The following is a 19803-nucleotide window of genomic DNA, read 5'->3' as shown; positions in this document are numbered from 1 at the left end:
GCCATAATCAGCTTTAAACTGCTGCTTGGTGTCTGAAAGTTCACGTGTCGTTACTCAGTACTCTGAGGAATCTCACAAACTTCACATGTCCTCTTATTCACAGAGCACTTACCAACAGGCAGCTTCAAGCTGAGGGAAGATGAAAAGTGCTCGCAACAGGATGTAAAATAACAAAGGGGCACAAAAAGTACATTGGTCCTAGTTGTGCTGAACTACACCCAGTTGTGCTGGGCTAGAAGCCGCAACACACAGAAAAAGCCAGCACATCAAGAGAAGACTGTACCTCACTGGCGATGTCTCTGGAAGCCTTGGCGTGTTTGATGGGGATGGCATCAGCTCGTATGTCATAGCTTTTTGATTTGGCCTCATCCCAGGCCTTCTGATAATGTTTCTGCAAAGACAATTAATCACTCTGGTTACACGCAGTCAAGACTCTTGTACCAATGCCTTCTCTTACAACCAACCCTGGAAGAGCAGTTGGCATGCTCTTCGTTTTATCACACTACACACATTTAACCATTGTATTCTCTTACATTGCTGATGTTGACAGCGTTGACTTTGGACTGCAGCATTACAGGAGTGTCAGAAGGTATGGAAACCTGTGTCTTATCTTTATCCCAGGCTTCCCGGTACAGGCGCTAAGGAGAAAGGAAGCACAAGGACATTACACTATGGTCTGAACACAGATTAATTACACCCCCACGCCCCCAACAGAAAACCTTTGGTAATTCTGATTTGAATTCATTTCCAATTTGTCATACCCATGGTCAAAATTCTTCACCACAAAGCAATGCATAAGTGAAAGGTAAGTGAAAGGCAAGCTTAAGTGAAAGGTAAGTGAAAGGCAAGCTTACATCACTGATCTGCAAAGCATTGATCTTTGCCTGGACCACGTCTGGTGCGTCAGTGATGCTGGTGAATTTCAACTCCTCCGGCCGCGTGCGGTACAGCCTCTCGTTCAGGAGTTCCTGGGCTTTCTTGGCTTTGACCACATCCACAGAACCATCTGTCACCCAGCCGATGCCTCGCAACCATTCCAGGTCTGACTTGTACACATTCTACAAATAAAGGGGGGGTTAATGGCATTGCAGAGACAACTCCACATGCAGAGATGTTTTGGACAAGGCATTCCCCAAGCTCCTCCTTGTACAGTTACATGGCAGTCAATCCGACTGTGGTATACCATATCCTCCCACCACACAGCTAAACCCCGATTTGAATGGTAACAAACATACTTTTAAAATACTTTGCTATATGTAAATCAGTGGCATAATCTGCAAGCAGTCTGTCAGCAAACATAGTAGTGCAGAACAAAAAGCCTAGCTTCCTTATGAACTGCCTGGGATATTTCTGCTCCCCAGGCTGAAAGCACTACTGATTTGGAAAGGATCATCCAGATGAATTAAAATAAATGTGCCAGAACTGACTGCAGGCTCAGGAATATGAATTTGAACAGGTATTTACCCAATCAGTAACAAACAGACCCTTATACAACTGCCATAAGTCTTCTCTACGATTACTACTTTTCTACAGTACAAGGAACAGCTCTGTGGAGAAGGACCTGGGAGTCGAAGTGAACAAGCAGCTCTCCATAGCCAGCAGTCAGCCCTCGTGGACAAGAAGGGCAGTGGTGCCCTGCAGTGCATTTATAGGAACATGGTCAGTGGTTGAGGGAGGTTACTCTCCCCATCTACTCTGCCCTGCTGAGGCCACATCTGGAATATTCTGTCCACTTCTGGGCTTCACAGTTCAAGAAAGACAGGGAATTACTGGAGAGAATCCAGTGGAGGGCTACAAAAGTGATGAGGGGACTGGAGTGTCTATTGTATGAGGAGAGGCTGAGAGAGCTGGGGCTGTTTAACCAGGAGAAAAGAAGACTTGAGATGGGATATGATTATTTAGAGGGTGGGTGTCTAGAGGAATGGGACAGACTCTTCTCAGTGGAGCCCAGTGACAGGACCAGGGAAAATGGGCACAAACTGGAACACAGGAAGGTCCATTTTAACATGAGGAAAAACTTCTTCACTCTCTGGGTACTTAGGCCCTGGGACAGGCTGCCCAGGTAGGCTAGAGTGTCTCCTTCTCTGGAGACATTCAAGACCCAACTCAAAACAAGCCTGTGCAGTGTGCTATAGGTGATCCTGCTTTAGCAAGGGGCTGGACTGGATGATCTTCAGAGATCCCTTTGAAGTCTGATCATTCTGTGAATCTGTAATTCTGTAACACTCACTCACATCACTCTAACAGTACCAGTAGTAACTACCACAACTCTACCCAAACGCACATCGCTCTGCAGATCGTAGGCTTTCCTTGCATGGATCACGTCGTTCTGGTCAGGCAGGCACGTCCACTGGTGAAGGTACTGGCGGTAGTCAACATCACTGACTAGACTCTGGCACTCCTTGGCTGCCTGCACCGACATGGCATCCACCGGGATGTGGATCTGGGCCTTGGACTCATGGTACGCCTTCCGGTAAAGGCGGTCGTTCTGCAGCAACATGGCACGCGCAGCCCACGACAGTTTGGGATCCTCCTTGGCATTTCTGCACCCAACATAGTGGCCCTTCTCCTTCTCGTGTGTTTCTTTGTACTTGTACTAGAGATGCAAAAAGATGTATTAAAAGAAATAGGGAATCTGGGATGAATTTCCTGTAATTTCCTATTTCTAATTTTAACCAATACATATTTTTATGTTATGAAATATACTCATTTAGCATTTAGAAATGCCAAATGCATTACTGCTCCACAGCTTGTGGTTTTTTTCTTTGTAGATTATTTTCTAATATCTACTTAGTACAAATATTTATAATTCAATCTTCCTTTCAGAAACTGTTGCCCATTTTCCTTTTGCAGTGCCTTCTTTGTTAGCAGGCTTTCAAGATGAATCTTGTTACACCACGTTTTACTTAGCATGTTAATTCATCCTTGTTGCTCAAGTCAACTGAAATGTAAAGGAAGAACATACATCACTCGCAATATCTCTTGATGCCTTTGCACTCCGGATTGGAATTGCATCAGCTCTCAGGTCATAACCCTTCTTTTTGGCGTCTTCCCAAGCTTGTGTATAAAGTTTCTACACAAAAGAAGAGAGAAAACGGCTTCTCAATATTCTGAAAGATAGAATTTCTTAGTTTCGTAATTTTTTCTTAGAAGTTTCATGAATGCCTATTTGAGAAGAACATTATGGTTAAATAAATGCTTACTTAATTTCTGAAAACCAATTACTTTAATATACATTTAAATGTACTTACTTGGCTAACATTAGCTGCATTGGCCTTTGCCAACAAAATTGTGGGTGTATCGGGCATGACATGAATTGATGTCTTGTCTGCATCCCAGGCCTCTGTGTATAAACGCTAGGAGAGAGGAAAACACATTCCTTTAAAAAGTTTCTTTGAGCATCACAATGAAAAGGTTGCAATTTTGAAAGCAGTAGTTACCAACAAAGTAATCTTGAAGCACCACAAGACATATATATACAACTAAACTAATACATCTGTCCAAAGGAAGTATTCTGCAAACTGCAAGGGGTACTTAGAGCAAATTCTAAATACCCTGACATAGCAAAGCTTCTCACTGAGCAAAGCTTGAGAAGGAAGCTTTGTCCTTCCTCATTATTTCTCAGGCTAAGCTGGCAGAGCAATTGACTGATTTAAGATTGCTCGGAAACTGCCATAGGAGGAAAAACATATTCATTATTCTGCCATATCTGTGCAAGTTGTTTGATTCATGTTTTGTATTAGAGAGGAGTAGCTACTAAGCCTCAATACTCTGCTACATCAGCATGGTGGTGGCACCACCACCTCTGGACATACTCTAACCCCTTGCTGGAACATCATTTCTGCAGATTTTACCTATTGCCTAAGGACTGCAAAAAAGACAGTGTGTTCTGTCCAAGGTGAGTTTTGTATAGTGAAGTAGCAGTAACAAACCTGAAAAACCATACCAACCAACCATTTCAAAATAGGATTTCAGCTGGGATGCAAGGAACAGGGAAATTCACCAAAATTGTTAGTATCATTCTTGAAAAATACGTGGTTTGAGGGACTTTTTTTCCCCTGGACATTTCTACTAGGTGTTCATTTTGGACAGAGCCATGAGATAAGCGTTCTCCTGTGGAAGGGCTGAATCTGGACATTCACTTTCTCCTAAGCCCACAGCAAAACATTTAGTCTTACTTTGTATTTTGTATCTTTCACCTCATCAGCAAGTTCTATTAGCCAGTAACACTGGTGATTTTGAGGAAAACCCACCCCAAAACCTCACCTTGTTCATTATCTCAGCGTTTTGCTTGGCTAAGACCATGGGCAAAGAATCTGTCACACTAGTAAATTTAATTTGGTCTACTGGCTGACGATACTTCCTGTCACTCAGGATCTCTCCAGCTTTCTTGGCTTTCTCAACTTCCATGGAGCCAATAGGAACCCATCCGATTCCTCTCAGCCATTCCAGGTCTGATTTGTAAACCGCCTGAAAAAGTTTAGAAGTTCATTAGATGTGTGCAAATGTGCTTTATTATTAAAATAACTAAGCATATCCTAGTCTAATCAAACAATTCTATATATTTTGCAAACTAGCAGGATATGGCTTTGAAAACAATTGTTACTTTGGAATATTTAGTAAAATAATTATTAAATAACAAAAGGAATAGAGTTATGAAAGAACTCCACAAATACCAGAGTTACACACAAATCACACCCCAAGGTAAGGACTGAGAAAATAAGATTAAAAATAAATTTAGTGATGGAATATTAAACTTTTCATCTCTATCTTGCCTGATGCAAGCAACTAAGAAATATTACATACCTATTAAAAGTTGCATTGTACAGGATCCAGCATATTTAATGAAGTATTACAAATTTTAAAGTTTACTCACATCACTCTGCAGATCATAGGCCTTCTTAGCATGGATAACATCGTTCTGGTCCGGCAGGCAGATCCACTGATGCAGATAGTGGCGGTAATCAACGTCGCTGACCAACTCTTGACATTTCTTGGCCAACACGATGCCCAGCATGTCCACCGGGCTACTGAAGTGTGTCTTTGTCTTCTCAAAGGCTTTCTTGTACTCCCTGTCACTCTGGATCTTTGCTACATGAATTGACCACATCATCTTTGGATCATCTTCTATGTTACGGGCCCCTATGTGGTGGCCAAGCTGCTTGCGATAGCCTTCCTTGTACTTGTACTGAAATAAAGTATATTTATATTCGTGTGGTATATTTATAAATTAATAAATAATATAGTTTAATATAATCATTTTTTGTTTAGAGAAAAATAGGATCGAGGTGTTTCTATTGTTTTCTTAATTTTCACATAGAAAGGATTTTTATTACAGATATTGTTATCTCTGTATTTTTATGTATCACACTTTCAATTAACTAACATTGCGTGTCCCTCACTTACTAACAAGTTTGATATTACACATTATTTTACTATTAAGATTAACACCTAAAGATTAACTTATTTAAAACCTCACTACAAAACACTGTGATGATAGTCTGAGTTGGTCTGGTACTACCATTTTAAATATCAATCTTGATAGAAAAAGGAGGATAGCTTTTTGCTCTCCCTTAGTAATGTTTGATTATTCCATAAGAAAAACCTTTTTTTTCCTTTTTTTTTTTAATTCAGACAACTTGAATTTCAATATGACACTTCAACAGAATTATTTAATTCTCATTAAAAAGGTAACAATTTAGAACTTTTAGAATTCATTTACTAATTTGTCTATTTTGGGAAGATACTTTAAAGTATTTCCTATTTTGAAACAGAAAATTTGGCTAACTCTAGCACTGACTCATATATCTTATTGATTATTATACTTGGCCATTCATGGACACCAGTGGAACTATTACAGAGGGCATAGGAATAACCCTCACACTATTTTATTTATTTATTCCTGTGATACATACCTCATGCATAAAAATACCAGCTATTTCATGTACTAAAGGCATGCAGTAGAATCACTGAATTTCAGTACTATCTATTCTGTAAACTTAAGGCATTAAATTAACAAATAATGGAACAAACATTCTGATTCTTTTCCATTACCAAGCCCATATAGACATGATTGAAAAACCACTTACATCACTGGCAATCTCTCTGGATGCTCTGGCAGCTTGAATAGGAATGGCATCGAAACGCAAATCATGCCCCTTCTTCTTCGATTCCTCCAAAGCTAGTTTGTACATTTTCTGTGAGAAAAGGAGTCACATTCTTATTTAAAAAAAATATTACACTCCAGTTAATAACATCTGGGTAATAGAACAAATGAAGCCCCTAAACAATATTAATGTTCAGACAACTTAAATATCAGAACATTGTTCTATCTACTGTAGACAGTAAAAAAATGCAGATTTCAAAGATCTTGTATTTGCAGCATAGATGCCTAGAAACTGGAAATCATTTAGGGAAGACAAAGAAAAGAATGGTTTGAAAGTTAAATTATTTATTTCCATCCCTTGCTATAGAAATTATTTCTCAATTATAGCAGAAAATATTTTTAAAGCTCAATTAAACCCTCGGGAGGTAAACTCTAGAGAAAGAACAACTTTTGTGAAAATAAACAACAATATTAATTAAAATTCAGAGATGAAAAATTGTACTTGTCAGAAATCATTTCATGCAACTCTTCAGTGTTCCTCACCTGACTGTAGTTGACTTGGTTTTGCTTAGCTAGCAGGATTTCTGGTGTGTCAGGCATGACATGAACCATGGTCTTATCTTTATTCCATGCTTCAGTGTATAAACGCTAAGGAAGAATGCAGGAAGACATTAATACTACATTTCAAAACAGTTTAATATCTCCTTAGTCAGGTAAAACATAGAGTATACTAGGCAAAATGAGGAAATGTACATTGGATAAACAGTTGTGTATTTAAACAGGTAGAGATATCATTGTTTAAAAAGGAATTTACCTGAGAAAATTTAACAACACTTAGAAAATTATCACATTACTTAAGAATAAGGAAAAAGCCCAAAGCATTAATCTACTCACTGCACAGAAGTGTCATAGCAAAGATTAAATCTAATATGCAGAACTATCATGACAAAGGTGAGCCTTCAATTACATGGCCTAATAGTTTCAACTTAAAAGAATCGATCATACTACTTAGAAACACATCACCTCTGAACTTCAGCTTTACTTGGGATCACTCTATTTCTAGGCTGTCTCCTCAGCTTAGGCAGAGACTGCTGACATGTTACCTCATTGAATCAGGACTCACCTTATTCATTGTCTCTGCATTGTGCTTGGCCAAGACCATCTCTAGAGAATCAGTGACACTCGTAAACTTGATTGTGTCCGGCGGCTGACGGTATATTTTATCACTCAAGATCTCCCCGGCCTTCTTGACTTTCTCAACTTCCAAGGAACCAATTGGGACCCAACCAATGCCCCGCAACCATTCAAGGTCAGACTTGTAGCAGTTCTATTACAAGCAAAATTAAACAGGTAATTACAGTAATACAATAACAATAATAATGCCATTGATATAGAGTGTCTTTTCACAGTTAAGTAACTTCACTATCAACTCTGAAATCAATCAAATTCAAAAACCTGAGGAAAACCTTAGAATATGTTACTGCAGTTCACCTTACATTAAGAGTGGAATCATTAACCAACTTTCCCAAGAGGGTAAATGTGAAATAGTTCTGATTCTGAAACTACATACTTTAATTTAAATGTTAATAAGTTAATGTATCCTACTGGACAGCTGAGTTTCAATTAGACTTAAAGAGAATTCTTGAAAATTTGATTCTACCACATTTGTATGTGGTACCAATTGGTCTGTGGTACCTGGCCTACCTATGAAACATATCAATCCATTCCCCATCAAAAATTAAATCAAAAAGTGCGTACATCACTCTGCAGATCATAGGCCTTCTTAGCATGGATAACATCGTTCTGGTCCGGCAGGCAGATCCACTGATGCAGATAGTGGCGATAATCAACATCGCTGACCAACCCTTGACATTTCTTGGCCAACACGATGCCCAGCATGTCCACTGGGCTGCTGAAGTGTGTCTTTGTCTTCTCAAAGGCTTTCTTGTACTCCCTGTCACTCTGGATCTTGGCTACGTGCATCGACCACATCATCTTTGGGTCATCCTCTATGTTTCGGGCTCCAATGTGGTGGCCAAGCTGCTTGCGATAGTCTTCCTTGTACTTGTACTGAAGTAGAAATCAAGATATAATATTGAGACAGTATCTAAATATCAGTTACTTGTATTAAGTGTTTCTAATGATAAACTCTACGAATTTCTCTATGACCTACAGTCCAAAAGTCAACACTGTCAAAGCTTTTCAGAGGCTAATTACATGGGTTCTCACATTAAATTTTTGAGACTTGATTTAGAACACTAAATAGAGGTTTTTACGTAAGGTTTCTTGACAGAACACTCTTTACTAATACTAGAGAGGAATAATTGTCTTATTAAATATATTTAATACTTATTAAATATAATAATATAGTGTTAATATTTAACAGACACAGGTTTATGAGCTATAAAATGAACATAACAACAGGCTTATATCCCTATAACTCCTCAAAGTTGTAATTTTTCCAGTTAAGTCTTTAAAGATATATGAATCTTTCCTTCCAAAACTGTACTGTTCCAGATCACAGTCTAAATGAAATGCCTTTTACAAAATCCAGCTGATAACTCTGAGGTTGCAGAGATGAGATGTCACCACCCAAGGAAACAAAAGAGTAGTTCCTTACATCACTGGCAATTTGCCTGGAAGCTTTGGCAGCCTGAATTGGGATAGCATCACTCCTCAAATCATAGCCTTTCTTTTTTGCTTCTTCCATGGCTTGTTTGTAGAGTTTCTAGGTGAAGAAGTAAACAATGGGATTCACGTAAGTAAGATCCATATATTACTTTCTAGGCAAAACAAACTGCTTTTAAGTAGAGTAGATTTTAAAAATTGTGTTAAGATTTATTCTTACCCAGCTTTATTTATCTTTCTTAACTCAAAGCCCCAGATCAGTAGCTGACAGAAATTCATTCCAAAGTAATATCTTTGCTAAATACACCAGTGAATAACTTTCTCTTTCAATACTATGGTTTTGAAGATAAACTCTTCTATACAAGTGGAATAAAACTTACTTTTTAAAGCCACCTTTTCCTGATGTGTATTTACTTGCCTAAACTAATATCATACACTGGCATCACTGGTCTTCAGAATTCTTCTAGAAACTAACTTTTTGGTATTTCCAATGTTGGAATTAATTTTGTGCCTTCCCAACAGTATGCACACTGGCAGAAATTACTCCCCAAAACTCACTGGAGGCACACAGCTTCTCATGGAATTCATTTTCCATAGTGCTCACTATTGTACATACACGCTGCTGTACTAATAGGCAAACAATGATTTTAAATTCACAATTTTGAGGATAAACATTGGAGGTTACTTAAAGAAACTGATGGTATCATCTATATAAGGTTTATCAGAATACCAAGGATCCAGCCATGAAACAGGGCAGTTACATTTGGAGAGCTAACACACTCACCGCACTGTAGTTCTGCATGTTCTGTTTTGCCAGTGTGATTTCAGGTGTATCAGGCATTATGTGGATTTGTGTCTTGTCTTTATCCCAGGCCTCAGTATATAAACGCTGCAGGAGAAATAAGGTATGTTAAAGGGGAAAAAAACAACCAGTGTCTACTTTGAGATCTCCTAAAACATAAGAATAATTACAGATCTGTACTCCTATTCCAAAAACAATCTTTGTTCTGTATATAGCAAATAGATTTTATAGACACTCTTCAAGATATGTAATGGTCAGGCTAAGAAATAGCAACACACAAAAGATTCTTTAAAAAAAGAATGTTTAGAAAGAAGGCACAGAATGTAACCAGACACACAAAGATCTAAACTCTAAGAATAAAGCCTGCTTGAAAGAGGAAGTGGTTTTATTGACATAAACAGGATTAAGATCAAGACCACAGATTCAGAAAAACTCTTACAAGTACTACAGTGGATTGTTTGAAAGACAGATATTTATTTCAAAGCCTATCCTAAAACAAGCAGTTTATTAATTACTAGATGAATAGATAAGCTTGATAAATTATTAGAATTATTAGAGAAGTTGCTATATTAAAAAACAGGTGAAATTTAGGAAACACTTTACTAGATTCACAGTAGAGTACGTAGAACTGATAAATCCCATTTAAATGGATAATTTGATAGATATTAATAAATTAGCACTTGCTGAAAATAAGTTACCTGTTAATGACCAAGAATATAATTTACACTTTTAAAACCTCTCTGTGCTGATACCTCACCCAATAACCACACATCTGTGCGTCTAGTCCTGGCTCCAGGTTGAGGGGGATACTGCTACATTACCCAGTTGAATCAGGACTCACCTTATTCATCGTCTCTGCATTGTGCTTGGCCAAGACCATCTCTAGAGAATCAGTGACACTCGTAAACTTGATTGTGTCCGGCGGCTGACGGTATATTTTATCACTTAAGATCTCCCCGGCCTTCTTGGCTTTCTCAACTTCCAAGGAACCAATTGGGACCCAACCAATGCCCCGCAACCACTCGAGGTCAGACTTGTAGCAGTTCTAATACAAAATGCAAAAAGACAGCTCACTTATTAATATTGCCAGTTAAACAATTCATAAATACCATAAAACTAATGCTTACTTTGCTTAAGTTTCCCTTCTCCTAGTTCAATCTGCAAAACAATCTCTGTTAGCAACCTAGATTCAGACCCCTTCACTGTCTTCAGGAGGTATCATTCACCTAAGAGCATGTTGCGGAATAGTCAGAGTAGATTAATACAACACCCTCAAAGTCAGTATAAATCATTACTGTGACAGTTGTTCCCAAGAAATACATGGTCACCCACTAAGAACAGCAAGTCTCAATTTAAACCATAACCTCCAAGACAGAACAGTCCTACTATGAAATTTCTCTTCCTAAGGAGCTACTCCACACATAAAGCTATTCAGATTGGCTATTAGGAAGGATTATAAGCAGATAAATCTACTATTCAGCTAACTGATGAGCTGCATATAAACCTACATAGTACTCAACCTTCCTCATACACAGATTCGTTCCCTCATTAAAATCCTATGACACAGGTTGCAAGAAGAAAAAGAAGAAAGAGACAGTGCAAGCATTTCTATAGCTTATATTCCACAGGCGTAAAATATACCTCAGAACTCCAAAGCCTGTAAGTGACTACTCACATCACTCTGCAGATCATAGGCCTTCTTAGCATGGATAACATCGTTCTGGTCCGGCAGGCAGATCCACTGATGCAGATAGTGGCGGTAATCAACATCGCTGACCAACCCTTGACATTTCTTGGCCAACACGATGCCCAGCATGTCCACTGGGCTACTGAAGTGTGTCTTTGTCTTCTCAAAGGCTTTCTTGTACTCCCTGTCACTCTGGATCTTGGCTACGTGCATCGACCACATCATCTTCGGGTCATCCTCTATGTTCCGGGCTCCAATGTGGTGGCCAAGCTGCTTGCGATAGCCTTCCTTGTACTTGTACTATAGGCAAAAAAACATGTCCTGTCAGTTTAGTAGCAGGCCAGGTGCCAGAAACTCCAGAGAACTTAGTATCCCAAAACAGACACCTCAGAATGAGAAATTCAACTGATGATCTGCAGTGGACAGCTACAAAATGACTCACACAACATTGTCTGCCCAATAGGACATTCACCTTTCTGATGGAATTCCCTGCCCTACATATTAAGAGCTACTCCTCAGTAACTCACAGGAAAAAAGTTTCCCAATTTATATCAGAGATACAGAAGGACCAATGTTCAAGAAATACCACCTACATAAAGAATCAGTCAGTGACCCTCAGGTATGACAGCCGAAGAAACACTTTATCTATTGAGGAGATGAAATGCCCAGTGTCCTGGGTTCCATCAAAACCAGCGTAACCAGCAGGTCACGGGAGGGGATTTGGCCCTTCTAATCTGCTACAGTAAGGCCCGTCTGCAGTTCTGCATCCAGCTCTGGGGTCCCCAGTACAGAAACCATGGAGCTCTTGGACAGAGTCTAAGAGATGGTTCCATGGAGTACTTATTGCAGCCTTCCAGTACCTAAAGAGGCTGATCAGAAAGCTGGAGATGGACTGGTGCCGAGGGCAGGGAAGGACAGGGCCAGGAGGAATGGCATTAACATGGGGAGATTAGATAAGGGATTAGGAAGAAATTCTTCCCTGTGAGGCTGGTGAGGCACTGGCACAGGGTGCCCAGAGAAGCTGTGGCTGCCCAGGATTTCTGGCTGTGTTCAAGACCAGGTGGGATGGGGCTAGAGGCTAGAGGAGGGTGTCCCAGCTATTGGCAGAGTTTCAACTTAGATGGATTTTAAGTTCCCTTCCAATCCAAACTATTCTATGATTACATGATTCTACAACAATTTCCATTCTCTCTTCCTAAAATGTCAAGTAACACTGGAGAGAGCATGCTGCAATGGGCTGTTGTGCACTTACATCACTTGCAATATCTCGGGAAGCTTTAGCAGACTTGATAGGAATGGCATCTGCACGCATGTCGTAGCCCTTTTTCTTGTCTTCCTCCATCGCAAGCTTGTACAGTTTCTGAAAGGAAAACAAGCTTTGCCCTCAGGAAACACTTCGTCTCAGGACACAGCCGTGTCCACGGAGGGACACCCGAGCCCTCCTCAAACACCCACCTCACTGAAGTTCACTTTGTTCTGCTGGGCCAGCAAAATACCAGGTGTATCCGGCATAATGTGAACGCTGGTTTTGTCCTTCTCCCAGGCTGCGATGTACGAGCGCTGAAAACATCACAGCAAAGGGAAAGAAGATCATCCAACTGCTCAACAGCAAACTCAGAGAGGAAACTGAAGCAAGTTGCCTCTACTTTGCACTGAGTCAAGAACGGCTTTCCTTGACCCAAAACGTTCTAACACTTCACACCCTTTGCTTTCCCACACTGCACCCAAACTCTGCTCCAGACACACAAAATACAGTTCAATCCAAAGAAGGAAGGCAAACCCTGACGCAAGAGGGTGCCATGTACCCCTTGCAAAGCCCAGGCCCTGCAAGGACAGAGCCCAGAGCCCTGGGAAACACACTCATTTCCCTCAGGCTGCACACACAAGGAAATCTCACCTGGTTCATGATTTCAGAGTTGTGCTTTGCCAGAACCATAGGCATCGAGTCAGGAAGGCTCGTGAATTTGATGGTGTCCGGGTGCTGACGATACTTCTTGTCACTCAGGATCTGGCTCGCCCTCTTGTTCTTCTCATCATCCAGGGAACCACTTGGTGACCAGCCAATGCCCCTCAGCCACAGGAGGTCAGACTTGTACACGTTCTGAAAGGACAGGCAAGGACACACCGCAGCTCAGAAACCTGCTTAATCCATATCTGGACCTTCTCCAACAGAGAAACAGACCACAGGACAAACTTCTGCTTTTCACACAGCCAGGAACAAAGAACTTACATCACTCTGAAGGTCGTACACTTTCCTGGCTTGGACAACATCGTTCTGGTCCGGCAGACAGGTCCACCGATGCAGAGGGTGCTTGTAGTCCACATCGCTGACCAACTCCTGACACTTCTTGGCCAACACGATGCCCAGCATGTCCACTGGGGTGCTGAAGTGTGTCTTTGTCTTCTCAAAGGCTTTCTTGTACTCCCTGTCACTCTGGATCTTGGCTACGTGCATCGACCACATCATCTTCGGGTCATCCTCTATGTTTCGAGCTCCAATGTGGTGGCCAAGCTGCTTGCGATAGCCTTCCTTGTACTTGTACTGCAGGGATAAAGATGCTCAGTGAGTTTCCGGCCAGCCCTTCTCCCTTCTGACACTATTCTCCAGTGGTGCCTGTGAGAAAGCAGTTTACTAATGTAGCCTGGCAAGGCCATCACATCTAAGCACAGCACATCCCTTCTCTCTCCTCATTTCTATCCCACCTTGTGCCTATGTGTAGCACATGATGCACATGGAGGCACAAACAGAAACACCAACACCTTCAGCAAGTGTGACTATGATATGAAGCTGTGTGGTACAGCTGACATGCTGGAGGGAAGGGACAACATCGAGAGGGACAGGCTGCAGGCTGGAGAGGTAGGACCATGTGAACCGCATGTAGCTCAACAAGGTCAAATGCAAGGTCCTGCAAATGGGTTAGGGAAATCCCAAGCACAACTACAGGTTGGGTGAGAATGGAGAGCAGCCCTGAGGAAAAGGACATGGAGGCATTAGGGAACAAGCATAGCATGAGCTGGCAATGTGCACTTGCAGCCCAGAAAGTCAACAATGTCCTGATCTGCATAAAAGCAATGTGACCAGCAGGTCGAGGGAGGAAATTGTCCAACTCAGCTCCACCCTCATGCCACAGCTTCTGGAGAACTGTGTTCAACTCAGGGGCCCTCAGCATAAGAAAATCATGCAGTTCTTGGAGTCAGTCAAGAGGACACAAAGATGATCCAAGAGCTGGACTGTCTCTCGTACAATGAAAAGCTGAGATAGTTGTGCTTGTTCAGCCTAGAGAAAAAAAGGCTCCATGGAGAACTTATAGCACCTTCCAGGAACAAAAGGGGGTTCTGGAATGCTGAAGATGGACTGGTGCCGAGGGCAGGGAAGGACAGGACAGGAGGAATTGCATTAATCTGAAACAGGGGATTTTAGATAAGGGATTAGGAAGAAATTCTTCCCTGTGAGGCTGGTGAGGCACTGGCATAGGGTGCCCAGAGAAGCTGTGGCTGCCCAGGATTTCTGGCTGTGTTCAAGGCCAGGTGGGATGGGGCTTTTGAACTACCTAGGCTAGAGGAGGGTGTCCCAGCTATTGGCAGAGTTTCGACTTAGATGGATTTTAAGTTCCATTCCAATCCAAACTATTCTATGATTACATGATTCTACAACAATTTCCATTCTCTCTTCCTAAAATGTCAAGTAACACTGGAGAGAGCATGCTGCAATGGGCTGTTGTGCACTTACATCACTTGCAATATCTCGGGAAGCTTTAGCAGACTTGATAGGAATGGCATCTGCACGCATGTCGTAGCCCTTTTTCTTGTCTTCCTCCATCGCAAGCTTGTACAGTTTCTGAAAGGAAAACAAGCTTTGCCCTCAGGAAACACTTCGTCTCAGGACACAGCCGTGTCCACGGAGGGACACCCGAGCCCTCCTCAAACACCCACCTCACTGAAGTTCACTTTGTTCTGCTGGGCCAGCAAAATACCAGGTGTATCCGGCATAATGTGAACGCTGGTTTTGTCCTTCTCCCAGGCTGCGATGTACGAGCGCTGAAAACATCACAGCAAAGGGAAAGAAGATCATCCAACTGCTCAACAGCAGTGCCTCTACTTTGCACTGAGTCAGGAACGGCTTTCCTTGACCCAAAACATTCTAACACTTCACACCCTTTGCTTTCCACACTGCAGCCAAACTCTGCTCCAGACACACAAAACACAATTTGATCCAAAGAAGGAAGGCAAACCCTGACGCAAGAGGGTGCCATGTACCCCTTGCAAAGCCCAGGCCCTGCAAGGACAGAGCCCAGAGCCCTGGGAAACACACTCATTTCCCTCAGGCTGCACACACAAGGAAATCTCACCTGGTTCATGATTTCAGAGTTGTGCTTTGCCAGAACCATAGGCATCGAGTCAGGAAGGCTCGTGAATTTGATGGTGTCCGGGTGCTGACGATACTTCTTGTCACTCAGGATCTGGCTCGCCCTCTTGTTCTTCTCATCGTCCAGGGAACCACTTGGTGACCAGCCAATGCCCCTCAGCCACAGGAGGTCGGACTTGTACACGTTCTGAAAGGACAGGCAAGGACACACCGCAGCTCAGAAACCTGCTTAATCCATATCTGGACCTTCTCCAACATAGAAACATATCACAGGACAGACTTCTGCTTTTCACACAGCCAGGAACAAAGAACTTACATCGCTCTGAAGGTCGTACACTTTCCTGGCTTGCACAACATCGTTCTGGTCCGGCAGACAGGTCCACCGATGCAGAGGGTGCTTGTAATCAATGTCACTGACCAACTCCTGACATTTCTTGGCCAACACGACACCCAGCATGTCTACTGGGGTACTGAAGTGTGTCTTTGACTTCTCAAAGTCCTTCTTGTACTCCCTGTCACTCTGGATCTTGGCTACGTGCATCGACCACATCATCTTCGGGTCATCCTCTATGTTTCGGGCTCCAATGTGGTGGCCAAGCTGCTTGCGATAGCCTTCCTTGTACTTGTACTGCAGGGATAAAGATGCTCAGTGAGTTTCTGGCCAGCCCTTCTCCCTTCTTACCCTATTCTCCAGAGGTACCTGTGAGAAACACTTTACTAATGTAGCCTGGCAAGGCCACCCCATCTACCACAGCACATCCCTTCTCTCTCCTCACTTCCATCGCACCCTGTGCCTACATGTAGCCACATGATGCACATGGAGGTACAGACAAAAACACCAACCAAGCTTACTCAGGAACCAGGAGTGACATGTGCCAGCAGACAGGACTTCCACACAATTTAAGCACCTCCATGGAGATGCTGGCTCAGCACCTAGGATGCAGAACTTGGGAAAATCACTGCAGTGCTCCAGCAAGTACCTGGGCCTCATCCTGCACAGACCTCTCTGCGCTGACACACACACCCACAGCAGCTGGCATGCTCCACTGCACCAGGCTGGCCTGCACGCTGCTCAGGACTCTTCCTCTCCCACCCTGTGTGTGTCCTCAGCTGCTGGCTACAACCACTAAGCTTGGGAATGTGACAAGGGGCAGCACAACACTTCTTGCAACTTTTTTCACTGAAATGTCAAATAAGCCTAAGGAGAGATTAAACCCAGACCTTGTGGTACAGGAGAAACCGGAACTGCAGAAACTTGCATAGTAGGGCAAATAAACTTCGGGCAGAACAAAGAATTAACAAGATAATTTGGGACCCAGTATTGACTGGCCAGAAGTGACTGCCCCTGCCCCCAGTCTAGACAGAAATTAAGTAAACACCCCACTATCAAGAAAATAACCTGGTCTGTGTTTCCTATCCTAATGTCCATCTGAGATGTGTACCTGCAAAATTAAGGGTGTGCAGATTGCCAGGACTGAGGGCAGCAGCCTCCTGAAAAGCCAAGGAGGAGATGCAGCCACAAGCCCAAGTGGGATGCTGCTTTGGATTATGTCCATCACCAAGCTCCCACAGTTACTCACTCCACACTCTCTACACCTTCCCTCAAAACACAGCAGTCCCACAACACCCAGAGACAGCTACAGGCAGAACCTCCAGATCCAAAATGTTCACAGACCATTCAGTGGTAATGACAGTGAAGAGCTGTGTTGCCTCCATTCATCTAAGGCTGCAAAGCCCAGCCCTCAACTCCAACCACCTGGAAACTGTCCGACAGGGAATTCTGCCACGGGCTGCTGTGTACTTACATCACTTGCAATATCTCGGGAAGCTTTAGCAGACTTGATAGGAATGGCATCTGCCCGCATGTCGTAGCCCTTTTTCTTGTCTTCCTCCATCGCAAGCTTGTACAGTTTCTGAAAGGAAAACAAGCTTTGCCCTCAGGAAACACTTCGTCCCAGGATACAGCCGTGTCCACGGAGGGACACCCGAGCCCTCCTCAAACACCCACCTCACTGAAGTTCACTTTGTTCTGCTGGGCCAGCAAAATACCAGGTGTATCCGGCATAATGTGAACGCTGGTTTTGTCCTTCTCCCAGGCTGCGATGTACGAGCGCTGAAAACATCACAGCAAAGGGAAAGAAGATCATCCAACTGCTCAACAGCAAGCTCAGAGAAGAAACTGAAGCAAGGTGCCTCTACTTTGCACTGAGTCAGGAACGGCTTTCCTTGACCCAAGACGTTTTAACACTTCACACCCTTTGCTTTCCACACTGCAGCCAAACTCTGCTCCAGACACACAAAACACAATTTGATCCAAAGAAGGAAGGCAAACCCTGACGCAAGAGGGTGCCATGTACCCCTTGCAAAGCCCAGGCCCTGCAAGGACAGAGCCCAGAGCCCTGGGAAACACACTCATTTCCCTCAGGCTGCACACACAAGGAAATCTCACCTGGTTCATGATTTCAGAGTTGTGCTTTGCCAGAACCATAGGCATCGAGTCAGGAAGGCTCGTGAATTTGATGGTGTCCGGGTGCTGACGATACTTCTTGTCACTCAGGATCTGGCTCGCCCTCTTGTTCTTCTCATCGTCCAGGGAACCACTTGGTGACCAGCCAATGCCCCTCAGCCACAGGAGGTCAGACTTGTACACGTTCTGAAAGGACAGGCAAGGACACACCGCAGCTCAGAAACCTCCTTACTCTCCCCAACTAATCCTCCTCCCAAGGCAACCTCTGTCTACCAAAACACATGCCCCTCAGACAACAAGCCAGCCACCACAAAAGTGACCCCCTTAATATTCAGCTCCCCGCACCTACCATTCCCCACGGCACACATGCCTTGCCTTTGCCCATTCTCATGCCTCAAAAATACCAGACTTCCTTGCCCTTCCCCTGCCACACTGAACTCCAGCCTCCTGCTGCAACCCTGCCCAACCAGTGATCAAGGCAACACACCACTCTTCTGTCACCAGAAACCAAGACCCCATGCAAACATCATCCTCGCCCCTTCATGACACCAACTCTCACCAAGCCAGTGCAGCCACAACACAGTCTCCATCTCTCACAATCAGCCTAGACTCATGCTTCCCACTTGGAATTTCTCCAACAGAGGAACAGAACACAGGACAAACTTCTGCTTTTCACACAGCCAGGAACAAAGAACTTACATCACTCTGAAGGTCGTACACTTTCCTGGCTTGCACAACATCGTTCTGGTCCGGCAGACAGGTCCACCGATGCAGAGGGTGCTTGTAATCAATGTCACTGACCAACTCCTGACATTTCTTGGCCAACACGACACCCAGCATGTCCACTGGGGTGCTGAAGCGTGTCTTTGACTTCTCAAAGTCCTTCTTGTACTCCCTGTCACTCTGGATCTTGGCTACGTGCATCGACCACATCATCTTCGGGTCATCCTCTATGTTCCGGGCTCCAATGTGGTGGCCAAGCTGCTTGCGATAGCCTTCCTTGTACTTGTACTATAGGCAAAAAAACATGTCCTGTCAGTTTAGTAGCAGGCCAGGTGCCAGAAACTCCAGAGAACTTAGTATCTCAAACTACAGACACCTTAGAGCTAGAAACTATTCAACTTATGAATTGCAGCAGACGGCTAGAAAAGGATTCACACAACATTGTCTGACCAATAAGACATTCACCTTTCTGAAGAAATTCCCTGCTCTACATGTTAAGAGCTACTCCTCAGTAACTCAGATTAAAAATATTTCCCAGTTTATGTCACTGTTACAGAAGGCGCCAAGTTCAAGAAATACCTCCTACATAAAGAATCAGTCAGTGATCCTCAGGTATGACAGCTAAAGAAACCCTTATTCTATCTACTGAGGAGATGAAATGCCCAAAGTGTCCTGGGTTCCATCAAAACCAGCGTAACCAGCAGGTCACAGGAGGTGATTCTGCCATCTAGTCTGCCCCTGTGAGTCCCCACTGTATCCAGCTCTGGGGTACCCAGTACAGAAAGACACAGAGCTCTTGGACAGAGTCTACGAGCTGGCTCCATGGAGACTTTATTGCAGCCTTCCAGTACCTAAAGTGGCCAATCGGAATGCTGGAGAGGGTCTGGTGCCAAGGGCAGGGAGGACCAGGCCCAGGAGAATGGCCTTCAGCTGCAGGAGGGCAGCTGGAAAGGGGCTGGGAGGCAGAAATCCTTCCCAGGGAGGGGAGAGGCTCTGGCACAGGGTGCCCAGAGAAGCAGGGGTT

The 19803-nt window shown here is 43.4% G+C and overlaps 1 protein-coding gene across 13 annotated transcripts in view; it reads right to left on the bottom strand.

Annotated features, from left to right (window-relative positions):
- NEB (nebulin) overlaps positions 1-19803 on the bottom strand; it is a 117020-nt gene that overhangs the window by 59147 nt on the left and 38070 nt on the right. For 12 of the 13 annotated variants that reach the window (XM_084264247.1, XM_084264242.1, XM_084264252.1 and 9 more), the window contains exons 48-71: positions 18756-19067; positions 18039-18242; positions 17598-17702; positions 17395-17502; positions 15906-16217; positions 15573-15776; positions 15157-15261; positions 14954-15061; positions 13454-13765; positions 13121-13324; positions 12679-12783; positions 12476-12583; positions 11212-11523; positions 10378-10581; positions 9519-9623; positions 8727-8834; positions 4877-5188; positions 4267-4470; positions 3252-3356; positions 2966-3073; positions 2285-2596; positions 855-1058; positions 534-638; positions 284-391 (exon numbers count right to left, since the gene is read on the bottom strand). In XM_084264247.1, the coding sequence (XP_084120373.1) occupies positions 284-391; positions 534-638; positions 855-1058; positions 2285-2596; positions 2966-3073; positions 3252-3356; positions 4267-4470; positions 4877-5188; positions 8727-8834; positions 9519-9623; positions 10378-10581; positions 11212-11523; positions 12476-12583; positions 12679-12783; positions 13121-13324; positions 13454-13765; positions 14954-15061; positions 15157-15261; positions 15573-15776; positions 15906-16217; positions 17395-17502; positions 17598-17702; positions 18039-18242; positions 18756-19067 (4374 nt within the window). The remainder of the gene's footprint in view (positions 1-283; positions 392-533; positions 639-854; positions 1059-2284; positions 2597-2965; positions 3074-3251; positions 3357-4266; positions 4471-4876; positions 5189-8726; positions 8835-9518; positions 9624-10377; positions 10582-11211; positions 11524-12475; positions 12584-12678; positions 12784-13120; positions 13325-13453; positions 13766-14953; positions 15062-15156; positions 15262-15572; positions 15777-15905; positions 16218-17394; positions 17503-17597; positions 17703-18038; positions 18243-18755; positions 19068-19803) is intronic. The other variant, XM_084264246.1, reaches the window with a different exon arrangement.

The sequence above is a fragment of the Gallinula chloropus genome (genome assembly GCF_964237585.1).
Source record: "Gallinula chloropus genome assembly, chromosome: 5".
In the NCBI taxonomy this organism is placed as follows: Eukaryota; Metazoa; Chordata; class Aves; order Gruiformes; family Rallidae; genus Gallinula; species Gallinula chloropus.
This window is presented reverse-complemented; position numbering and strand designations above follow the sequence as displayed.